General features: G+C 38.6%; 1 protein-coding gene across 14 annotated transcripts in view; it reads right to left on the bottom strand.

The window, feature by feature from the left end:
* Positions 1–15,038: 15,038 nt before the first annotated feature.
* TTC39B (tetratricopeptide repeat domain 39B) overlaps positions 15,039–23,538 on the bottom strand; it is a 142,719-nt gene continuing 134,219 nt past the window's right edge. For all 14 annotated transcript variants that reach the window (XM_070589721.1, XM_070589716.1, XM_070589711.1 and 11 more), the window contains 2 exons: positions 23,237–23,353; positions 15,039–22,043 (listed from right to left, as the gene is read on the bottom strand). In XM_070589721.1, coding sequence (XP_070445822.1) covers positions 21,953–22,043; positions 23,237–23,353 — 208 coding nt within the window. In that variant the 3' untranslated portion in view covers positions 15,039–21,952. The remainder of the gene's footprint in view (positions 22,044–23,236; positions 23,354–23,538) is intronic.

Raw genomic sequence — 23,538 nt, forward strand, 5'->3', positions numbered from 1 at the left:
TTCCCAGTAATTAGTTTTCAGAAGCAGTCCAAAGGTGTTGAGAAATTGCAACTAATTAGTGCAGTTTCCTGATAGAACAGCCTTATTATCCTGCCGCAGCCTGAGCTAGACAGCAAGGACAAGGAGTAGACGAAAGGCTGCTCTGGCTTCTCACAAACTTTATGTTGATGTCCACACCCGCCATGTTTACACATCTTCTGGAACCACTTTCTCAGATTTAGGCAGGTCCGGCCACATTCTGGAATTTTGTTTGTAGCAGAGAATAGTTGCTTTTACAGTAAAACACAGACCATTCATGATGAGACAACGTTCAAATCAAATTATAAAATGTTTATGCATAACTTAATGTCCCCTATGTAATGAAAGAATTGCATTTTCCTGAGTCACTTTTAAGGCAGTGTAGAACATCCCCAAATTTTCCTGGCTCTGAGGTGAGCTTGTCTGAGTCACAGTGGACATGAATGCAGGCGAATCTAACAGAGAGGAGAGCGGGGAGGGAGCAGAGCAGTTCGTCTTTGTTAAATTACAGCATCAATCCTCCACTACTACGAGCCTGAAGACGGCTGCGGACAGGAGACTTTTGTTGGACTGCCTCTTTATTGTCTCACAAAAATACTTCTAGTATGGATAGCCTACTGCCAACATACAGGAGAAAGAAAAAAAAATAGGTACCCTAATAATGTTGAGAGCACTGTCAAGTTTTAGCATTTCTTATGGTAACATTTTCTGCTGATTTTATGAGAAAAAATACGTAAGTATGATAATCAATTAAATTATCTTAAACCCTTGTTAACATACATTAAGTTTTAGGAAAAACTAATAACACGCTAGGGTTTTAAAAAATAGAACAACTAACTATTAAGTTAAATTTTAATGATTAAATCTAAAAGATAGGAAACATGCATACTGAAATTTTTTAAAAAATAAATAGCATGGTGCATACCCGTACAGGTTTATCTCCTGTTTCACAACTTCGCTGTAAATTTTGACTCGCATTTTGCTTCCAGTGCTGTAAAAATATCACTCTATCTCTGAAACAGAGAGGGACAGATAAAGTTAATCTGGTAGAAGAAAAGAGTAGCTCGTAGTTTAAATTGACCTCTCACTTCTCACATGTTATTGGTGACTTATAGCTCTTCCTTTATGAATTGCCTGTGTCCATTTTTTTTTTCTGCTGGGGTCTTAGAATTTCTGTTACTGAGATTTTAAAACATTAAGATTATTAATCTTATTACTTCCATATTTATGAAAAATATCATTCCAGACTATTGCTTTTTGATTTTATGATGTGTTTTGACATATAAAAGTCTTTCATTGTTATGTAGTGAAGTTTACTGATACTTTCCTTTGAGGTTTCACCTTTTACTTTTACGCGTAGAAACTTCATAATCCTTAGCGCAGTTCAGTTCATGTATATTTAATGTAATGACTTAGTTCATCTAGGATTTATTTTGATGTATGGCTCAAACTTGGCATTATCTGCATATTCAATTTCCCCAATACTTTTTTTATTGAGATATAATTCACATAAAATAAAATTCACCATTCTAAAGTGTACAATTCGGTGGTTTTTAGTATATTCACAAAGTTGTACAACCATCACCACTATCTAATTCCAAAATACTTTCATCACCCCCAAAGAAACCCTATGCCTGCTAGGAATCACTCCCCATTCCACCCTCTCTCCAGCACCTGGCAACCACTAAGCTACTTTCTGTCTATTCCGGACATTTCATATTAATAGAATCATCCAAGATGGGGCTTTTGCACCTGGCTTCTTTCACTTAGCATAATGTTTTCAAGATTCACCCATGTTGTGGCATGTATCAGTACTTCATTCCTTTTTTGGCTGAGTTATATTCCATTGCATCAATATACCACATTTTACCCATTCATCGGTTGACAGACATTTGGGTTGTTCCTATTTTTGACTATTATGAATAATGCTGCTATAAACTTTCATGTACAAGTATCTGTGTGGACATATGCTTTTAACTTTCTTGGCCATATGCCTACGAGTGAGACCCCAATATTTTTGGTTCATAATCTCTCTCCCACTGATTTGGGATACTTTCTTTATCCTACATTAAATTCCTATTATAAGGACGGGCTTCAGGGCCCTCTAATCTTTTCTGTTGTCCTGTCACTTCTTTTACAAATACCAAACTTTTTCAATTTTAGCAGCCTTATGTTTTGTTAACTTGAAGGACAAGTCACCTTTAATTTTTTCCTTTCTTAATTTCTCAACTATTATGGCCTGCTTATTCTTCACTATCATCTTTCCAATCATTTTGTCATGCCACAGGTATTTTGATTGGGGGTGGGAAATTAATTTGGGAAAGACTGATATCCTTTGCAATATTTCATCTTTCTACCCACAAACATGGTGTATCTCTTCTTTTATTTAAATATTCTACTATGTCTCCCACTAAAATGCTGTGATTTTCCTCACATAGGACTCACCCATTTCTTGTGAAAGGAATAGCTAGATACTCTAACCTCCGAGGAGGTGACAGTGGGACTAGTTAAGCTCAAGCTGCTGCCAGGCTGAGAGGGCCAGCCCACAGATGATTATGTGTTGAATTCTAGACGATCATTACTCAGTATCCATTCCAACCTCCTTCTAGTGTGCCTTCCTGAGCTGATGAGCCTTGACATCTAAAAACTACATTTCCCAGACACCCTTGCTGCTATAGATCTGGGGATGAATTCAGTTAGATGGCCTAACAGGAGATTTGAAAGCAGAAGTGAGGCGGACCTCATTTTCCTGCATCTCTGGGCAGTTCCTACTGGCAAGCAAGGTTCTGGAGACATGGGACTTTTCTGCAGCACAGTTCTGTATACCACATCTAGAGAGCAGGTGACTTCCTGATCCCAGGATTACAGCTACACAGCATATTTTTTTAATTCAAGTTTAAATGTGATGGCCTCTTAATTTACCACCTTCCAGATTATGTTCTCTGGGGGGGGGGGGGGGGCCGGGGGGGGGGGTTGCTTCTTCCGTGTTTTGGAGTCATTCCTGGAGGCCCAGCCTACGTGTCTAATCTTTCTAATGATTTTGTAAGCAGCTAGTTCCCTGTATTAAATCCTTTTCTTCTTAAAGTACCTAGAATGACTCTGTTGAACCCCAACTGATATTCAAATAGCAACAAAGCAAAAATGAGCTACTACGAGAGAACCAGCATGGGTTTATCTCCTCAGCAATCCCCATAACAGCCCAAGCAGTCTATTCACCTTGCCTAGTAAAACCATTTTGCCTGGCCACTGTCCTACCGAGGACACTGCCTTCACTTGCCACCTCCCCCTCTCTACACTCAGGCTTAGTCATCTAGGCTTCTCTTTTCTGGCTCTTCTATATAGTCCTCCCAGAAGGCAACCTGAACTGAGCTCCACCAAACAGAGGTGAGTCCAGAAAAGGACTCCTGGCAAGAGTAATCTATTGGTTCACTCAACACATATTGAATGCCCGTGAAAGCCAAGGCTGCTTGCAGGAGACTACAAAAGTTCTGAAAGGCCCCACATCAACAGATTATTGCTGTAAAGGTAATCATGCCACGGCCAAGAGGTAGCCATCAAATGGTCCCTGCAGATCAAATCTTTGTTGACATTGAAAGAGCAAAAGAGCTCCATAGTGTGTGCCCAGTTGGAGTACAGCAGAAGGCTTGACAAAGTGGACTTAGGTGCCTGCCTAAGCCTGCTGTCCCTACAGCAGTAACACTGAAGAAAGACTCAGTAGGACAGCCTCCTCCTGGAGATGAACTTCATGTAGCCTGAAGACGGGTGGGAAAATGGGAAAGCCCTGAGGCAGTCCACTCAATCTTGGAACAACCAGAACGTTTCTGCACAAGGCAAAGAGACCCCGCATGTGTGTGTGTGTACGCATGTTTGCTCGTGTCCACACAAGAACACACACATGTATACACACTTTGTATTGGCAATGATCTTAAGAGGGAAAAAAAGTCTCTTGCGGAACCTCAGAACTCCAAGCAAATGCTAGCTGGCAATATGGATTTTTCCTTTTGGCCAAGAGACTGTCTTCTGAATTTAAGTGTATAGGCTTTAGTATACAAAAAAAGATATCAGAGATACCACAAGTCTGTTAAAGTGCAGTGGCGAACATTTTGCAATACATACAATATCAAATCATTCTGTTGTACACCTGAAACTAATATAATGTTATATGTCAATTATATCTCAATAAAAAAGTAATAAAATTAAATGAAATTTTTAAAAATGCAGTGAGTTAAATTTGTTGAATTAGGAGCTTTTGAACTGGGTTTTTGAAAGGACTGGTTGGGTATTTGTGCCCCTGTGGTCTGGGCTAAGCAAACCCAGCCACTCTAGATAAGTGCCATGATGACCCCTAGTCAGTCCCATCAGAGGAGCCCTCCAGGCCTCCCCTGGGCATCCTGGAATATCAGACTCACCCTCTGGTCCATGCTGTCATGTGACCTGCCCAAAGTCCCACTGGCAGAACTGTTGCCCTGAGCAGATGGGGCTGATAATGCACACCTCTGAGATTTGTGGTGTGAGAGCCACTCTCCTCCCATGAATCTCAACAGCATGGGGCTTTGCCTTGAAGAGTAAGTGCTGGAGCCTCTATTCCTTACTTTCCTTCTTTCCCCTTCAGGTCAAGAGGTGGAGGTAGATGGTGATAAAATTTGTTCTATTTAACTTACATCTGATGAGCTGGGTTCTCTGAGTAAAGCCTACTCAGAAAAGAAGGCTCGAAACTAAGAAGAAACACCTATGTCCATTGGCAAAGGACAGGAGATGTCACAGGAGGGCTTTTCTCCAAATCAAGGGGTGGCATGTCCTAGTTGTTGACTTTCTACTCTTTTCTCTATGTTTCATTTTTGGTATCTGTGTTTTCTTCTGTAAATAGCCATTTTCATTCTTCTGATTTGGCATAATTGTCTACAATTCAAATTCCTTCTTGTCTCAGTAGGTGTCTGATCATTCCTACTCAGCATTATTTGAACAATTTGGTATAACAAAACAAAACATGTCATAGAGAAAAAAAGTATACATTTGCTTAATAATAGCAAAAACAACAGCCATTGCCATCATCAATCATCATTAGACACAAGTTGAAGTCTAAACCCAGGGACATCTAGGGATGAAAGGCCCTAGAAAGTTCCCAGTTTTCCTTCTATTCATCATTCACAGCCTGTAGAGACCAGAAGAACAACTTGTAAATGTGAGTGCCAGGGCAAGGTCTAACAGAATCTCCTTTAGTTCTGTGAAATCCTGTTTTCCAGGCTCTTACTAAATAAATGCCTGAACTACAACCCAGAACAAGGAAGCACAACCTCAGTGACTGTTCCAGGAGACAGCCTGGAAGCCCAGTCTGAGTGCAATTGCCAGCTCTAACTGTGAACTATCCATGTCATTCTGCAGCAACATGTCCAACAAAGATAGGAAGGGAAGCAGTCTTAGCTTCATCTCCAGGTCCTTCCCAAGGAGGGGCTACTGCCAGAAGAGCTAAAAGCGGCTGAAGAGTCAGGCATTGCTCACAACATTCATGGGAGAGCCAAGAAACGGCAGTAATGAGAGGACAGTTGGTAGCTGGCTGGCAGCTAGAGGCCATCCGGAGAAAGAAATTTGCTGCTCTTGGAACAGGAAACTTTTTCCTTTGGACTCAGCTTTACAGACCCTACCTTTGGAGGGCAGAAGATTGCTCAAATAAATCAAGAAACTGACTTTATGATGAAACAGGTGAAAAAGTAAAAGATGAAATCAAACCTATCGTGCTTCCTAAGATTTTGGAAGACTTCCAGGGATCACTTTTAGGGGAAATAAAAATTGAGCATCAAATGTTAACGGAAATATCACTATGGGGGATATGGAAAAAGAGCGTTCATCTGGAAGGAAAGATGGAACAGTTGTTGAGTTTGTGCTTCCCTGTGGCTTGGACATTTAATAAGTAAGAGCCATGAAAATGGATTCTAAGTCTAGCAGAGTACAGACCTGGCATTGCCTTGCTGCTTGATAACCAATGACAGACACAGGGTTTTAACATCAATTATTGGGAATTTGTGCTTTCTTGGTCCCTGCATTCTACACAATGATATCACCCAACAGTGACTATCCAGCCACGAATTCTGATTAGAATCTTGGACACTTAATATTCTTTGAAATGTTTGAGTAAACTAAGTCTAGGGACACAGAACTCATCTAGAAAGATGAGGAGGGCATCTTGGAGGCACAGAAGGGCATACCAATCTGAAATGCCATCCCTCCTCATGGCCCTTACCATCTCACTTTCTGCTTAGAAAACAAGAATATTTAAAGACAGCCTTGGTGCCTCCTCCCCACTGCACTCACCCTCCACCAAAAAAAGATCTGTAGAACTTAAGATGTAGAAAACTGAGAACCGCTACAGTAAACCACTCTGTGGTCCGTACTCCACACACAGATTGCTAAATGTCTGAGGGACAGCTTCTGGTCCTAAAAACGAATGAAACTAGATGGCGGAAAGAGCATCACACAGGAACCATCTTTGCTCTACAGATGAGCTGGACCTTGCCAGAAGTTTCCAACATAAGCCTCCTTTCCAAGAGCCGCAGTTTCATTGACAGGAAACATCATGCAGCTATTTTTAAAAGAAGCCTTTATCTTTCTGACAGGCAGTCAGCAAGTCCCCATTTGGGATCAAAATTTGCCCGATTTGGCCTTAGGAAGATCACCTGGTTGAGACAGGGTAGAGGAGGAATGTGTCCTGTTCTTACTGGATAGAAGTTATGCATAAATCCCTGATCATGATTAGGAAAAAGAACCCTCTAAGGCACTGAAATGTCAGAATATACAGATTTCCTACTGGATTAATGAGCACCATAAATATTTACGTGGTCGGCTGATGGATCTAATTTGTAGGGGGAATATGGGAACAGTGGGAGAAGAAGCTAGACAAATACTAAGTAAAGTGAGATTTCCTAAATAATTATGCTTTCATCATTGAAAAAAAAAACAACTACTTTCCTGGAATAAAGGATTCCATCTCTTTTAGAGAAGCCATTTTATGGACAAAATTTCAAAAGAGTGTTTAGCTCTGTCCCTACATTGGTTCCATTATCACCATTCTTATCTCCATGTTCACCCAGGGTTTGCCAAATAGATATTTTGCCGAATTGAGATTTACTTATCTGATAATGGAGGGGAAATCAAGAAATAGTTGATGTCTCAGGACTTTAAAAGATCACATCCTTTTAATCTGAGTTTTAAGAAGCTATAGTGTTATAAATAACTTCAGACAGATGAAAAAAATAGAGAAAACATTTCATCTTTAAATAAAGAAAAATACAATCCCCAGAATATTATTAAAATGAGTTTGCTTTTAATCTCAACACAGAAGGGCTCTGTTTAAAACTATTACTAGTCTACTAACATAAACGGTTAAGTGAAGAAAAGGAGAAAAATAAAATAGAAACTTTCAGGGCTAGAATGAGCACTTCTTATTTTCCATTTAATATTTGGGTAGGAACAATTCTTGGAAATGATCACAAACGCAATAATTACTGGCTTAATTCTAAATAGATTTGCAGTCATTTCTTTTCATGTTATTTTTGGCATGCTGGCTGTAGCGGTGGCACAGCGTAATGTTGATATAGCCGGTTTCTCAGAAAACAAGATTTGTGACAATTTGCTGCATTTTGCTCCAGAGACAATCTGAAGCTTTCAAAGTGGGGCTAAAAATGCACACAAATCTTCCCCCTCACAGCTGCTTCTTGTTTAACATTGTCAAATTTTCTTAATTAAAATTTCAGATTTTATGCTTGGCTTTTTTCCCCCCCTTTAAAGCTCAAATGACACTCTGCCTCTTGTAGATATATGGGAGTCTGCAAAAAGCCAGATAAAAACCCTAATTGTTTTATCAGAAGAGCTCATTTTTAAGTTTGTGCTTAATATTATGCACCTGTATTATATCTGATTCAATCTGAACTTCAACAAGCTTGATCCAGCTTTGAGGGTGAACAGGGCATATAATTCACCCCAAGTTATAATTCTGATGAAATATCATGGGTGCTCCCTGAGCTCGCCTTATAAAAGTCTCTGGTTGCATGGCTTTCAATACCACCTGTATGCCGAGGACTCCCAATTTTTTTCTCAATACAAACCTCTCTCCCAAATTCCAGTCATTTATCCAACTGCCCTCTTGATATTGAGACATCTAATAGACATCTCAAACTCATTACGTCCAAAATTGATTTCAGAGCATCTCCCCCCGCCGCCCACCCAAAACCTGCTCCATCTCTCACTCTCCCCATCTCAGTTAATGGAACTCCATCCTCCAGTTGTCTAGGCCCAAACCCAAAACATCACACAGTGGTCTGAGCCACCATTTGTCTGTATTACTGCAGCAGCCTCCTGTCTCTCTGCTTCCGCCCTTGCCCACCTCATTCTAACCCCCACATGGCAGCCAGGGTATCTATTCAAAACGTAAGTCAGCTCACATCACTCCTTTGCTGAAAACTCTGCAATGGTTCATTTCAGTCAAGGTGAAAGTCAAAATTCTTAAAAGGGCCCCATCACCTAATGAAGGTACCTTATAAACCTATTATTGGGAGACAATTCTCCATAGGTCTCTTGCTTTTCTGCATATCTTGCAAGAAGGGGCACTGACTTTGTTCCAGACAGTCTTTTCAAAAGTGTTTGGATGGCAAGCAGCTTTGGAAAATATAGTGTCTCCTTCCAGAGCAGAGGGCAGGTTTTACTGTCCAGTGTGACAAAGATAAGGTCTCCCTCCAGAGCAAAGGGCAGGCAGGTTTGCTTATAATTCATTATAAGAGATTCAGGTTCCCTGAGCTCGGGGTTCCTGAGCTGGGACACAAACCCACTGGGGGTGCGGCATCCAACTGGGTGCCTCACATGGCCCCATGGAACTAGGACAGAGGGTACAGAAGCAAACGTGCTGATGCTCATGCTGCTTGTTGTGCCATAAGTAATAACGATTTTGTGTCTCTGACTCAGGAGTCTCATGTCTTCTGCCAGAATCCACAACAGTGTGCAGTCTCAACTTGGTAGCTTGCAAATAGAGTAAAATCTCAGACTCTGCACAGTTCTTGACACCCATCTGTCTCTCCCCTACTACAGTCTCCTTCACTCACTTCAGGTCAGCCACATGGCCGTCTCCATGTTTTTTGAATGCATTTGGTACACTCTTTTCTTACTGTCTTCTCATTGGCTTTTGTTCTCTGCCTGAAGTACTGTTCCCCCAGATATCTAGTTAGCTCCTGCCCCTCTGTCAAGTTTTTGCTCTAATTTCACCTTCTCAGTGAGGCCAATTCCAACCATCTCACTTAAAATCGCAACTGACACTCTTCCCCACCTCAACATTCCCACTTCCCTTATCCGGATCTGTTTTTCTTTTTCCTGTTGCACATATCACCTTCTACATATTACATGGGGAATGACTGTTTTCTTTAAGGCCAGATAGTGAATACTTTAAGTCGGTGGGCCTTAAGGTCTCTTTGCAACTTCTCAAATCTGCCATTGTGGTGGGAAAGCAGCCTTGAATAATATGTAAATGAATGGGCATTTGTTCTAGCAATACTTTATTTACAAAAATAGGCAGCTGGCCTTTAGGCCTCAAATTGCCAACCCGTGTATTATATAATTTCCTTATCACATTTATTATTTGTTTGTCTCATCTCACTAGAATATCAGCCCCATGAAGGCAGAAATCTTTGGGTTTTTTTTAAAAGATTGGTTCTGAGCTAACATCTGTTGCCAATCTTCTTTTTTTTCCTTCTTCTTCTCCCCAAAGCCCCCCAGTACACAGTTGTATATTCTAGTTGTAGGTCCTTCTGGTTGTGCTATGTGGGACGCTGCCTCAGCATGGCCTGATGAGCAGTGCCATGTCCGTGCCCAGGATCTGAACCAGCAAAACCCCGGGCCGCCAAAGCGGAGCACGTGAACGTAACCACTTGACCACAGGGCCGGCCCCAGAGATCTTTGTTTTATTCACTAATATTTCCCAAGTGCCTAGAACAGTGTTTGAAGGAAATAGCAGGAATTCAATAAATTATTTGCTAAACAAAAGTACAATTGGGGAACATATACTTGTAGACCAATTTTCAAGTAACCAAAACCAGAATTAGATTCAAACCCATAGAAGATATTTGAGTTAGATAAAATTAGATAAATCTAACTTTATAATGGTCCTTTCCCCTTAACTGTCCCACTCACCAGTCTGTAAGGGTCAACTTCCAGCAGCCATGTTTTGTTCCAAATGACCCTGTTCCCTTGGTCACCACTGTTTGAGAGGAGGGTCAGCACCTCTCCCAAGCTAGGCCAATAAAAACTCCCCCTGCAAGGACTTGGAACCTGGACTGAGAAAGATAGGTATCTCTGTGTGACTGGAACCATAACATGTGAACTTGGTACTATGGACAGATGTGGTAGAATTGTACTTACCTGTCCCCTTGAAGCTGGGCATAACCACATGACTTGCTTAGACTAGTGAAACATGAATGGAAATGATGCATATGAAAGTTCTGGGTAGACACCTTAAAAGTCAGTGTCTTTCTCAACAAATGGTGGTGGAACAACTGGATACCCACATGCAAAAAAATGAAACTGGACCTCTATGTCACAAAATATACAAAAATTAACTCAAAATAGATCAAAGATCTAAATGTAACAATAAAACTATAAAACTCTTAGAAGAAAACATAGGAGTAAGTCTGTGTGACCTTGGATTAAGTAATGGTTTCTTAGACATGACATCAAAATCACAAGGAATCCAAAAAAAACCCAGATAAATTGGACCTCAAAAAAATTGAAAACTTCTGTTTGTCAAAGGACACAATGAAGAGACAACTCAAAGAATGTAAGAAAATATTTGCAAATCATATATCTGATAAAGGTCCAGTATCCAGAATATATAAAGAACTCCTATAACCAAACAATAAAAAGACAAATAACCAAATGCATAAAGAATTTGAATAGATGTTTCTCTTCAAAGATGATACATAAACAGCCAATAAGCATAAGAAAAGATGCCCAACATCATTAGTCATTAGAGAAATGCAAATCAAAGAAGCCACAACGAGATCCCACTTCACCCCCACTAGGATGGCTATAATCAAAAACTGGAAAGTAAGAGGTGTTGGTGAAGATGTGGAGACACCGGAATTCTCAAATGTTGATGGTGGGAATGTAATGTGGTACAACCACTTTAGAAAACAGTTTGGCAGTTCCCCAAAAAGTTAAATGTAGAATTACCATATAACCCAGCAATTCCACTTCTAGGTGTATACCTAAGAAAATTTAAACCATATGTTCACACAAACCTTGTACATGAATGTTCATAGCACTATTATTCATAATATCCAAAAAGTAGAAACATCCCAAATGTCCCTCAACTAGTGAACAGAGAAAGAAAATGTGGTACATCCATATAATGGAATCCTATTCAGCCACAAAAAGGAATGAAGTCCTGCTACATGCTATGACGTGGATGAACTGTGAAAACATTGTGCTAAGCAAAAGAAGCCAGACACAAAAGCCCACATATCATATGATTCTATTTATATGAAATGTCCAGAATTTGCAAATCCTTACATGAAATTAAGGTGATGAAAATATTCCGGAGTTGAGAGTGCTGTTAGTTGTATAACAGTGAATAGACTAAAAAATACATTGAATTGTATACACAGAATTGTGCTCTTTAAATTAATGAATTTTATATAATACAAATTATATCTCAATTAAAAAATAATATGCATCAAAACCCCAAGAGAGACCACTGCGCACATACAGAAATAAAGACTGACAACATCAAGTATTGGCGAAGGTGTAGAAAAATGGGAACCCTCATACATTGCTGGTGGGCATGTAAAATGGTGCAGGGCATTTGGAAGACAATCAGTCTCCTAAAATGTTAAACATACACTTACATATGACCCAGGCATTCCACTCCTAGGTATATTCCCAAGAGAAATAAAAACTTATGTCTACTCAAAGACTTGTATGTGAATGTTCATAGTGGTGTTATTCATGAAAGCCAAAATCTAGAAACAATCCAATGTCCATCAACTGATGAATGGATAATTGACAAGTGGTATATTAATGCAATGGAATATAATTCAACAACAAAAAGGAATGAACTACAAGCATATCCAACATGGATGAATTTCAAAAACATTATACTAAGTGACAAAAGCTAGAAATAATTGTCTGATTCCATTTATATAAATTTGTATTAAAGGCTAAACTATAAACACAAACAGGTCAGTGTTTCCCTGGGTCCAGGGGGTTAGGCGTGGTTACCGACAGCAAACAGACGAGAGAAATTTTGAAGTGATGGAACTGTTCTAAAATTGGATTGTGGTGATGGCTGAACAAAAGTATACATTTACTAACTGCAGACTTGTATGTTTCAAAGGAATAGACTTTACGGTATTTAAATTATTCCTCAATAAAAGTGCTTTTTAAAAGAAAAGACCAGTGTGCAATTTGCCAAAATCCCTTTCCTTTGCCATAGTAATGAGTATCATTCCAGATGGTGGAGGTTCCAATGGCTTCCATAACACGGAACAGGGTTCTCTATTGATCAATGCACATATAGCATGAGCAAAAAATAAACTATTGTTATTTCAAGCCACTGAGATTTGGGGGTTGTTACAAAAGCATATCCTAGCCCATTCTGATTAATACAGAAATTTATTCCAGAGATGGTACTGACTAAATTCAATATTAAGTTTAGTCAATTAGGTCAAGGAAGGTTGGACATGGGAATGAGAGTAATGCCTTGGAAAAAGCGTGGTGTGGTTACCTGGTACATGATCCTGAATCAAATAAACAAAAAGCAAACTATATTTTTGAGAGAAGTGTACTGCCAAAGAACTTCCTGCATTGGAAGATATATGACTTTTTGAGACTTAAAATGATCCTTTGGCCCCAACATGAGGCAGGAAAGGGCCAAGAAAATTTCTCAGGTCCTAAGGAGGGCAATTTCCCTGATAGCCACTTCAAATGTGGCCAAAGAAATTATGGAAAATAAAGAATCTCTCAGAAGGTGAAGCCAGATGCCACAGAGAAAAATGGACAAGGGCACTACTCCCAGGAAATGGGATCAAGGCCTAATCAAGACGCATTCTCCTTTCCCAAGGTAGGGAGGCTCAAAATAAGAGATGTTAGAGTTGAAACAGACCAAAGTTTGCTGTGTGCTTCCGCTGCTTCACTTTTCACTTTCGGAGTGAGTGTGTTTATTGTGAATATCCTGCCTCTGTTCACCCACTATATAAATTGTGTGCAGAGGGCAAATAACTTTTTAGTTCCTGGCCTCCAGATCAGAGCCACGTCTGGATCTGAAATAGACTACAGGGTGTGTCACAGAGAGGCCACAACTGGATGGGATCTTGGGGTTATCTCCTTTGGGGCAGACATGGGTGTATTTTGTGTGCAGGAAGGAGAGTGAACCAAATATTTGGACTATGGTAGGCACTGGTGTTGTTTACCAACTATTTTTGGTACTTCTCCTTCCAGGCACATGATAGAGCTGCACTTTCCTGCTCAGTTGAAGTTAAGTAAAGCTCTGTGATTTGCTTTGAACAGGAAATATGTGTCACTTACACGTGGAAGCTTTAAGAGCCAATTCTTATATACCGTGCTCCCTTCCTCTCTCATGCCACATGGTGGAGACTCCAGCAGCCCAGGGCCCTGCATGAGGACAATGTGGAGTAGACCCCTCACTGGCCTGAAACAGAGATGGAACAGGAGAGAAAAATAACCCTTTGTTGTTGTGGACATCTTCCTCCCATCGTGTAGCCTATGAACCACTAACAGAGGTTTATCTGCTCAGAAGGAAGTCAATGTGCAGGAGAGACAGAGAAAAAAAGGATCTCTACAGCTTTTCTATTCTGAAGTCATATATTTTCTGAGGATCTCCCACATTCCTGCCCCTGGGTTCCAGAAGACACTGTTTATCTGTTTAATATATTCCACCTGAAGTTTTTGTTTTTACACTAGCTCAAGCTGATTTCTTTACTTCCAACCCAAAGAGTTGTAACTAATGTGTTCCCAACTCCACCAGGTTGCTCATGCCAAAAAACAAAAGACAAACATGAAAGCATGGGACACGCTGGAGAAACCATGGAGCATCCAGACCCAACAGGGATGGGCAGAGACAAGCTAACTGTTGACCACACCCATTTCATCTTCTCCCTGAGCCCACAGCTAGACTACATATCTCTGTCTCTTTTGTCATTAGGTGAAGCAAGGTGACTGAGCTCTCGCCAATGAAATATGAACAGATGATATGTACCACCTCCCTCACACAACCCTCCATGTTTTTTCCCCTTTGGCAGCTTGATGCAAAAGAGCAGAGTGACCTTAGCAGCCACGCATTGAAGACGGCAGAGCCACAAGACTGAAAGAACCTGGGTTACTGAATCACGACATGAAAAGCCACCTACTGGCAGGAACACCTGGTTTGTGACAGACATTAGTTTACCCTAACTGTTCCGGGGAGGGGTGGGAGAATGTATTTCATGCTGGATTAGCCCTTCCTGGTTCTTGCATACCTCCTCCCTTGATCCTCCCTAAAGCTGAATGAGGTAGCAGAATTATCCCCATTTTACAGAGGGGTCAGGCAAAGTTCAGAGAAGTTAAGCTGCTGAGGAGGGGGATCACAGCCCACTACCTAACCAAGTTCAGCCTCAGTGCAGCCCTTCTGATTTCCAGAGACCAATTTTGTTTCCACTGTGTTACAGTGAATGCTAAAGATTCCCCTTTAAACTGAACATACCGGCAGCTAATCTAAATCTCTGAACTATTAAAAAGATTACAAAAAGATGAACAAGAAGGCAATCTTCCCTCAAGATAACTGTATCATCCAATTTATCTCTTCATGCCCCAGTGCTCAGCCAAGAACACAGCACAAACAAAGGCTTTCACATGTGCCTGTAAAGGTTTTTTAAAAAAGTCTTACTAAGAGACAAAAATCCAAGTGTACTTCATGCTACAATTAAAGGCCAGCAAAATAGATGCTGTGTACATCTTTCACATGTAGACCAACCAGAATACGACTGTAATTCCATCAAGTGTAATTTATTTAAATAACAATTCAATTGCACATTATAGGTAAACCAGTTGTAGCAATATGAAAATATAGAGTTCTGAGAACATCTGGCAACTTAAACATGCATCTAATAATGCAGAGTATTCTGTAATACTATGAGATGAAAAACAAAACATTGACTTTCGAGTTGGGATGATTTATTTGCACTTAAAAATACAATTTCTAAGACAACATCTGTTTTCAAAAATGTCTTAAGGTTAAAAATAGGCCACAGGAACTGTTGTCTTCATGTTGAAAATTTAGATCTCCTATCAGCATTAGCTTACAAATCATAGATGATAACATTAACACACAATCAGCAAGTGAATACTCATTGAGAACACAGTTTTTATATTAAAAACATCAGAAGTTCACAGTTTTCTTCTTTCTTCTGGACTTATGTTGATACCATGCTTTTACAGCTACAATCTATTTCACTTTCGGGTACTAGATCCAAAGCCTACTTGATCAGCAGATGGATGCTACTAACACATTCATCTCCACAGAACTCACACATCTTCAGTTTCTAAAAATGTTCTGCTCTGTAAAACTGTGACCGCTGGGAACAGGAAAGATAGGACACTAAGCTCAAATGTAATGAGAAGAGAAAGACTGAGATGAAACGCTGACAATTTTTACTAATAAAATATTGAATTATAAAGTCCATACAGGTAGCTTTGATGATTCAACAGGGAAGCAGACATTGATTACAAAACACTATGACCTCTAACTATTTTTGTTTAATCCAAATAAAAGTGAAAAATATACCTTATCAAAGAATTTCAAAATCCCCTTACAAGTCAAGGTAACATTAAGGGTTTTCAGGTGACCAGATCACAAGACACGTTTATTTTGTTTGTGTGTTTTAAGGCAAAGCAAAATTTCCCAAGTGAAGTATCTACAAAATAAATTTGCTTTGGAAATAAATTTCAGTAATAAAATAATACTTCTCACTTATTAAATATATATTTTGCCTTTACATATCATTTAGCGACTTGCATCAAAAAATTCAAGAGTTCTATGAACATTTGCAAATAAATATTTTAAAATGCTAGTATATAAATGAGTCTGCTGGTATTCATTCAGGTGTTTGAACGTCAACAGTTAGCAAAGGGAAAACAATAGTAAATAATAAACTACTTAGTTATAAAATTTTCCCCTAACACAACATGAGAATGCAACATATTGTTGAGAATTAAGTAATTTTTCTGGACAGCACATATCAGTAAAACACACGTGTGCTCCTTCTGAAAATCTTAAACAGAACCCAATGATACTGTTTTCTTAAGCCATTAAATCAACAGCCTAAGATTTATAATGTTTATCATAATCTCTTCTCACGTAAATTATTGCCTTAAAAAACAAATCACTGTATGGAAAGCAATTGTCTACTATGAAGAATAAAATGACTTTAGAAAAAAAGTGAAGTAATTTAATGAAAATTGTTTAAACTCATTTACTATACCCAAATTGCCACCTGGACACTTGTCTCCAATAAAGATAACAATGAATTAACATGTCTGCATGATTTCCAACGCAGGGAGTGTCATCCCTTCAAAGTGAAGAAGACCTTCCAGCATTTCGAAAATAACGTAGTAATTCCTTTAAAACTGAAATGATAAGCAAGATTCCTTAATATGTTCATTTTATCCAATTTCTCTATCAGTTCTGTTATACTATGACCAGCCTTTTTTTTTCCCAAATGGTACCAAACAGACTACCAATAATTAAAATCAATTTACTAGAAAATATTAAGTAGCAATAAAACAAAAGCTCCCACTGGGATATGCCAGCATCCCTTATATTCATCATTTAAACCATGCGTTTCTAAGAACTACTAGATTAACATACGAGGTGTATTGTTTATTAATATGTAACAATTTTTACTTAATGAAGCTTGGTATTAAAGTATCTTGAGCTTCCCTATTAAATATCCAATCTGTAGGTATCTGTGTGCATTCTTTATTAGTTAAATACAGTAAGGTGGCTGCTTTGACTTTTCTATGCAAAGCCGTGTTACAGTATTACTGTGCTGACACATCTGTAAACTGGACAGAAGGGGGAATGGACTTCCTCTCAAGTTAGACCCGCATATCCTTTTGGGATGGATCAGGCTAAGAACCTGCTCAGCCTTCTCAAGCTGCTAAACAGTCCTTGCATCATTTCTTTCTGTAGCTATGAAGTTACAAAAAGACCGGAATGGACTTCAACCGCATCAAGGTCAGACAGCAACTGCTCGACACCGAAGATGTTCTCCCTCATGATAAAGTCTGACGTGTCCTTTTCATTACATTTCAAATTCAGCATTCTGAAGGAACTAAATCTAACAGCAGATCTATGAGAGACAAGACTAGTGGACATTGAGAAGCAGGAATAGGGTTTCACAACATCCAATCTAATACGTAAAGAAAAAATATGTAAATAATTGGTCTGGGGAAGGGGAAACAGTCTGGAGAAAATCCTGTACCCCTTCTGAAAGAACAGTACAAAACATTGTCTATTTAATCTTTGTAAGCTGTTTTCTATCTATCTATCTACCTATCTATCTCATCAAGAAATGTCTAAAGAGATTAAAAATACATCAATCACATGTATGCATATCGCTTAGGTATCGTACACATTAAAAATAACAGGCAGCAAAAGGTATAAAATATATAACTTTAAATAAACTATCTGCCAGATTATTCTCTAAGTGGGTAACTTGTGCCTAAATCTTTAAATAGTAACATTGGCCTAGCTGAGTTAATGTTGAAACATTGATAATATAAAGGGATGGAAAAGTCACCAAATTTTTCAGAATAATATTAACCTTAGAAAATATTATTTTAATCATAAAATGTAACATCTGAAAGGCTAGAGTCACTTCGTCTACAACTCCTAAGTTTGCGATGTTGCATCTGAAAAAGCAAGGAATGTCTGTAAAGTCAGACTATAATAGTAACCTTAAAAATAAGGTCTTTTAGTCTAGTATATAAGAGATTGGGGGGTGGGCAAGGAATAATGTTCAAAAGCGCCAATGACCTTGATCATCTGCAAAGTAAACATGAGGAAATAAAAGTTTATGGATACTTAAACAGAAAAAGCAAACTTCACAGATATGTATTTGAGCCACAATTCACAATGCAGCTCTGGTGACTGGGTGATCATAGTAGACAAGGAAAAGCCAGAACTCCAGGAATCATGATACTGGGAGGCCTTTAAATAGAACTGCAGCACGTGTAAATGAACGCTTCCTGACACTCAGCATCATTCCAGTATGTGCCACTAGCCATGTTTCAAGTGCTCGAAAGCCACGCGTGGCCAGTGGCTACATACTGGATAGAGCAGGACTGAAGGAGAAACAACACTGCTTAGAGGTCAGGGAGGATGAGATAATCCCCCACGATCCATTCCAGGGCCTATGAATCACAAAATCTTAGGACATCAAAACCATCACCGGAGTCTTTGTGAACTCATTTTAACTAAACTTATTTGAATTTATGATTTATAAATTATAGAGAGAATAACTAGGAAAAAAATCAGGAATATGAAAAAAAAATCAATGAAGAATCAATCAGAGTAATTCCAGAAATTCTTCCAATTGGTCACAAAGACCTTTTTTAAATTATTACTTTCAATATCCAAAGGAAGAAATACCACTATTCAAAAACATCAACAGAGTCACTTTAAAGGAACGGATGAGAAGTGGAATGATAATGAGTACCAATGGCAGGGGCTCTCAGTACCTATCGCAGAGTAACCACCTCTACAAGCAGCTTCACAAGAGGAAACACTCACTTTTCTCTGAAAGAGGGAGACCTTTCTTCTTTACACACATCTCACTGAGTTGAAGGCCTGAACAAAGATTCACAGAGGGACCTTGAGCTTCAACTCTAAGCTTCCAGGTCAGCGAGGAATGAGTCACATAACTCTGCCAAACTCACTCTTCTGCAAAAGAGGTAGTTATACTGTCGGATTGTTCCAATGATTAAAAATCTTCTTTGATGCTGATTAATCTGGACTTCACCTCCCTACAGCTTCTGCCCACGTGCAGTAAAAACAGAATCAATGAACCCCCTTTTCCTATTAACTTGGGACCTTCTTGTACCCAGGAGAAGCATAAAAACATTAAAATATATGTTCCTATAAGAGCCAATGTAGTTAATCTTCCATTAATTGTCAAGTGGAAATCATGCCTTCCTTGTCACCAATCCTACAAAGCATAACCTCTACTTGAGTCTCAAATTTACACAGCACCAATCAGAACCCTGGCTCTCCATTTAAAAAAAGAAAAAAAAAAAGCAATTACACTAAGAACTATACAAATTGCACAAACTGTCAGACACATTGGCAGCCCAACCCCATCACATATGCCCCTCAAAACATTAGATAAAACATTGTCATTTCAGACTCATTCTTCACAGAACACACTGAATCACAAAATAACCAAAAATGCAATATTAGCTGATGTCACAAGAAACTGGTACCACCATGACATCTCGAACATGGCAGGAAATAGATAAATATTTGTAGCATTAATGATATTACAGCACTCAAAAATCCATTGGATACATTATCCATATTACCATGTAACCACAAAAGAATAGGAAAGAAAAAGAAAAGAAGGAAAAATAAAGAAAAAATTGAAACTGAAGATATGAATTTCTTTTATATTTGTTTTGGTAATGTAGGGTTAAAATAAAATAAAAATAACCACTATTAGCTTACGTTGTTTTGTTTTCATTTTATACCAGATAGAACATTTTTTACTTTCACTCTGACTTGCAACTTCTCACCAAAATAATGTGAATGTTCGTACTTTACAAAAGGAATGCTACCAAAGCTCTTCTAAGAAATTTATAAACTTTTTTTTTTACCAGTATAGAAAGTAATTGTTGAACACACATTCTACTAATTGTAATGACAGTTCACTTTATTTCCTCTTTTGTCTAGACCTAAAGTAAAGTTATATAATTCATATTAATAGCCCATATTGGGATCTGGCAGCACACCATCTGAAGGGGTGGTACTCTGACTTGAGCTGTATTAATCATATTCCATTGGAAATACATCCTCACTATTGGTCAAGAATCAGTACCTTAAAGAAAACACCACCAAGTACCAGTTGGGTACAGGCTAATGTAGCAGGGAATAAATAGCAAGGAGCGAATTCATAATCCGGGCTATAGTCAGTGCCAAACACATGAATTAATTTAAAGGTGTTTGAATTTCCATGTTTCCTTCATTTTATATCAGAGACCACAGACTCAGCCAATATCTTTGTGTTGATACTGTAATCAGTGCATATAAACCATAATTATTACAACTCATATTCATATAGCCTTTCACAGTTTACACAAAGATATCATATGCATTATCCAATTGAGCCCTCACAAGCACCAAGCACTATGTTGCTATCCCCATTGGGGAAACTGAGTCCCAGAAAGAATGAATGACTTGCTCTGTGTCAAGAAACTATTAACTGACAGAGATGGGCTCCTGACTCCCAATTTGGGGCTGTTTCTGTTGAACTGCAAAGCTTCCATGACAAATCATTCTTCAAAATAAAAATAGAAATAGGACAAAACTCTGATTCATCCATTCATGACTTGTTTTTCCTCGCTCTGGATGCAATCTTGTCCCTAGCCAAAACACATACATATTTGAAGGGCGAGGGGGTACAGTGATGACTGCAAAATAAAACACACACTAAGTGGGAATGGCTTGGATTAAACATTTTAACTTTGTTTGCTGAAAATAAATACCTAATACACAGACCCACAGCTATAAAACTGAAAGAGACCTTGAAAGTCATCTGTTCTTTTACCATTTCACAGATGAGGAAAACACAATGATGCAGAAGGCAGGGGACACCCTAAACGTCACCCTAGTAACTGCTAACTGGTAGCAAAGCCAGGACCACACAGTCAGGCTCTCTTTGCTGGCTCCATGCTCTGATTGTGTTTCCTGATTGAAGGACAAATCACAGTCCATATATTTACAAGGAACCATCACAGTGCTAGAGAGATTAGAAAATTGGATCTTACTCAGCAACATCACGAGTGTAAAAATTATTGATATTTTACATATCATTTAAAGTAGCAAGAACTTTGCTTCCTATAAGAAAAAGAATCAACGTATATGTTTTAGACTCATTGCTAAGGTCGAGGATAATTTACAAAATATGACTTTTTCTTCCCTTAAGATATACAGAGCTTTTTGAATTTTGTTATTATAATAGACTTAAATACATTCAAAAACAGGATAGTCTCTCAAAAGTGTCACCACCTTTAACTTACATGAAGAATAAAAAAACAGTAACAATGTCGCATCATCTTTTCTAGATACAGGTCTCTTCAACCTGCTGAGGACATTGTCCCATCCCTGTTCACATCCACTGCCTGTCTTTTTCCGGAGTCTTCAGGAGGTTACTGGCAAGCTATTTTGAATGTAGGTGACTTCTAATTTCCTCTCTTGAATTTAAATACTCGGCAACAAAATATCTCAAGTTTAACTGACCAACAAATCTAAAAATGGCTCAACTTGTAAGCCACTTGCTACTTAAATAATATTGATTTCCACATTAAAAAAATAAATAATCTCATTAGACTTTATTGTACCTGTGAGTCCTTTAAAAAGACCTCTCTCTCCAATTCAAATCTAATATGAAATTCTTTTTGGAGAGGCAAAATATAAGAATTTTGTAGATATCGAACATCATTCCATAAAAAAAGAAAAAACCATTTATGTAGACCAATAGTAAACCACACAGATGACAGAAAATATTGACAATAAAATTAGGGTTTTTTTTCTCTCATTCATAAGATCATTTTTCCACCTTAATACAAGGTCTAATCTTTAGCAGATGCCGGCGGTAAGTGAGGGAAAATTCCATCCTTCACGTTTTAATCAATCTGAGGAAGGTTTTTTCCACAGTTGAAGAGCTGCTTGAATTCTGAAGTGCAGTCTGGACTCCAGGGAGTAATCTTTGTAGTTGTTTCTAAAGACAGTAACAATAGAATTGTGACGTCAAAGTTCCTTTGTATACCAGGGTACCACCACCATCCTCCCCTTCCTCATTCCTTATTTGCTTTCAAGTGGAACATGCATAACAGCAGATCTTAAAATGTAGATTCTGGCCCTGAGAGGGGAGGAGGCAATTATTCTGTATTTCTAGAAGCTTCCTGTTGGTGATCTAAAAGTCATACTTTGAGTAGCAAGGCCTACTTAATTCTAAGCCATTCACAAACACAGCAAGAAGGTTACAAGGAGGGCTTAACATTTTAAGCCTAAATAGTTGTGAACTATTCCTAAATAGTTGACCTCCTTTTCTAAACTGGAAATTAAGGCTCCCTCCTATAAACAAGGTGAACATGATCAGTCACCTCCCAAAAGAATCATCTTGAAACTCTCATGACACAACAAAGACAACAAGATTCCTTGGTAACACCAAAATTACTTACTCCACTTCTCACAGGCAAACATCAAGGGTTTGGCCAATAACTATGGTGTGACAATGTCAGAAGAGACCATAGAAATCCACAGATTATTTAAAAACTTTACTTAGATCATTCATGTTGACTTCTCCTTGCTAGAATTGTTAAAAATCAGCAAAATGGAATGGCTTTGACTTTGGGCTCCTGCTTTCACACACTGTGTTGGCCCATGGGTGAGCTCTAACTTCTTTCTTCACTGTGGCATTCACATCTTTCTATAGCTCTTCATTTCATATAGGTCTAAAGGCTACTTATGGGTAAACTTGATAAGGGTTATTATCCAGAATAAGGGTTATTATTCAGAAGCTAAATCAACATCTTACTAGAGTTTACCAGAAGATGTAATTGAATATTTTTCTAAATGTCTGGCTACTAATTTTGGCAACTTTGCAAAGCTCCTACTGCATAAGGGAAACTGTAGACAACTGACACTTGAAATTATCGGGAAGTCTGTTTACGTTGGCATCATCGGTACTGGCTTGAGTTAGTGGTAACTTTTGATCACCGATGGTCTTGGTTTTTAGTAGTGAACTGCTAGTCTTTTACTAGCAACAGCAAATATTTTCATCATTATAATTTGCCTTTTTGAGCACTGTTTAGGCAATACTAAATATGTCCAAATAATGAATACCTGGAACAACAATATTTATAGTCCCTAGTCCACAGCAATCAAGGAAAAGCTTCCATCATCACTTACCTTGCAGTTTCTAGAACCTTCATGGCCTTGTCAATTTCCCCTTGGCTTTTGTACAAAAATGCCAACTCAAACAGAGTAAATGGCACTAGGTAGTGGTCATACTTGAGTAGCTTTTCACTGAAAGAATGAATGAAAAGCAGTTAAGTCTTAACAGAACGAGAAATGCATAATTCTTTTTCAACATACGCATTTTCCCCATTTCTCAGAAAACAGATGCAGCCCTAAGCCTATTCTCAGAGAAAAGGTTTCATTATACAGTCAAAGCATCTGATAAACTATGGCAATAAATAGTATGCTTTTAA

This window comes from Equus przewalskii, chromosome 22 (assembly GCF_037783145.1).
Source record: "Equus przewalskii isolate Varuska chromosome 22, EquPr2, whole genome shotgun sequence".
NCBI lineage: Eukaryota > Metazoa > Chordata > Mammalia > Perissodactyla > Equidae > Equus > Equus przewalskii.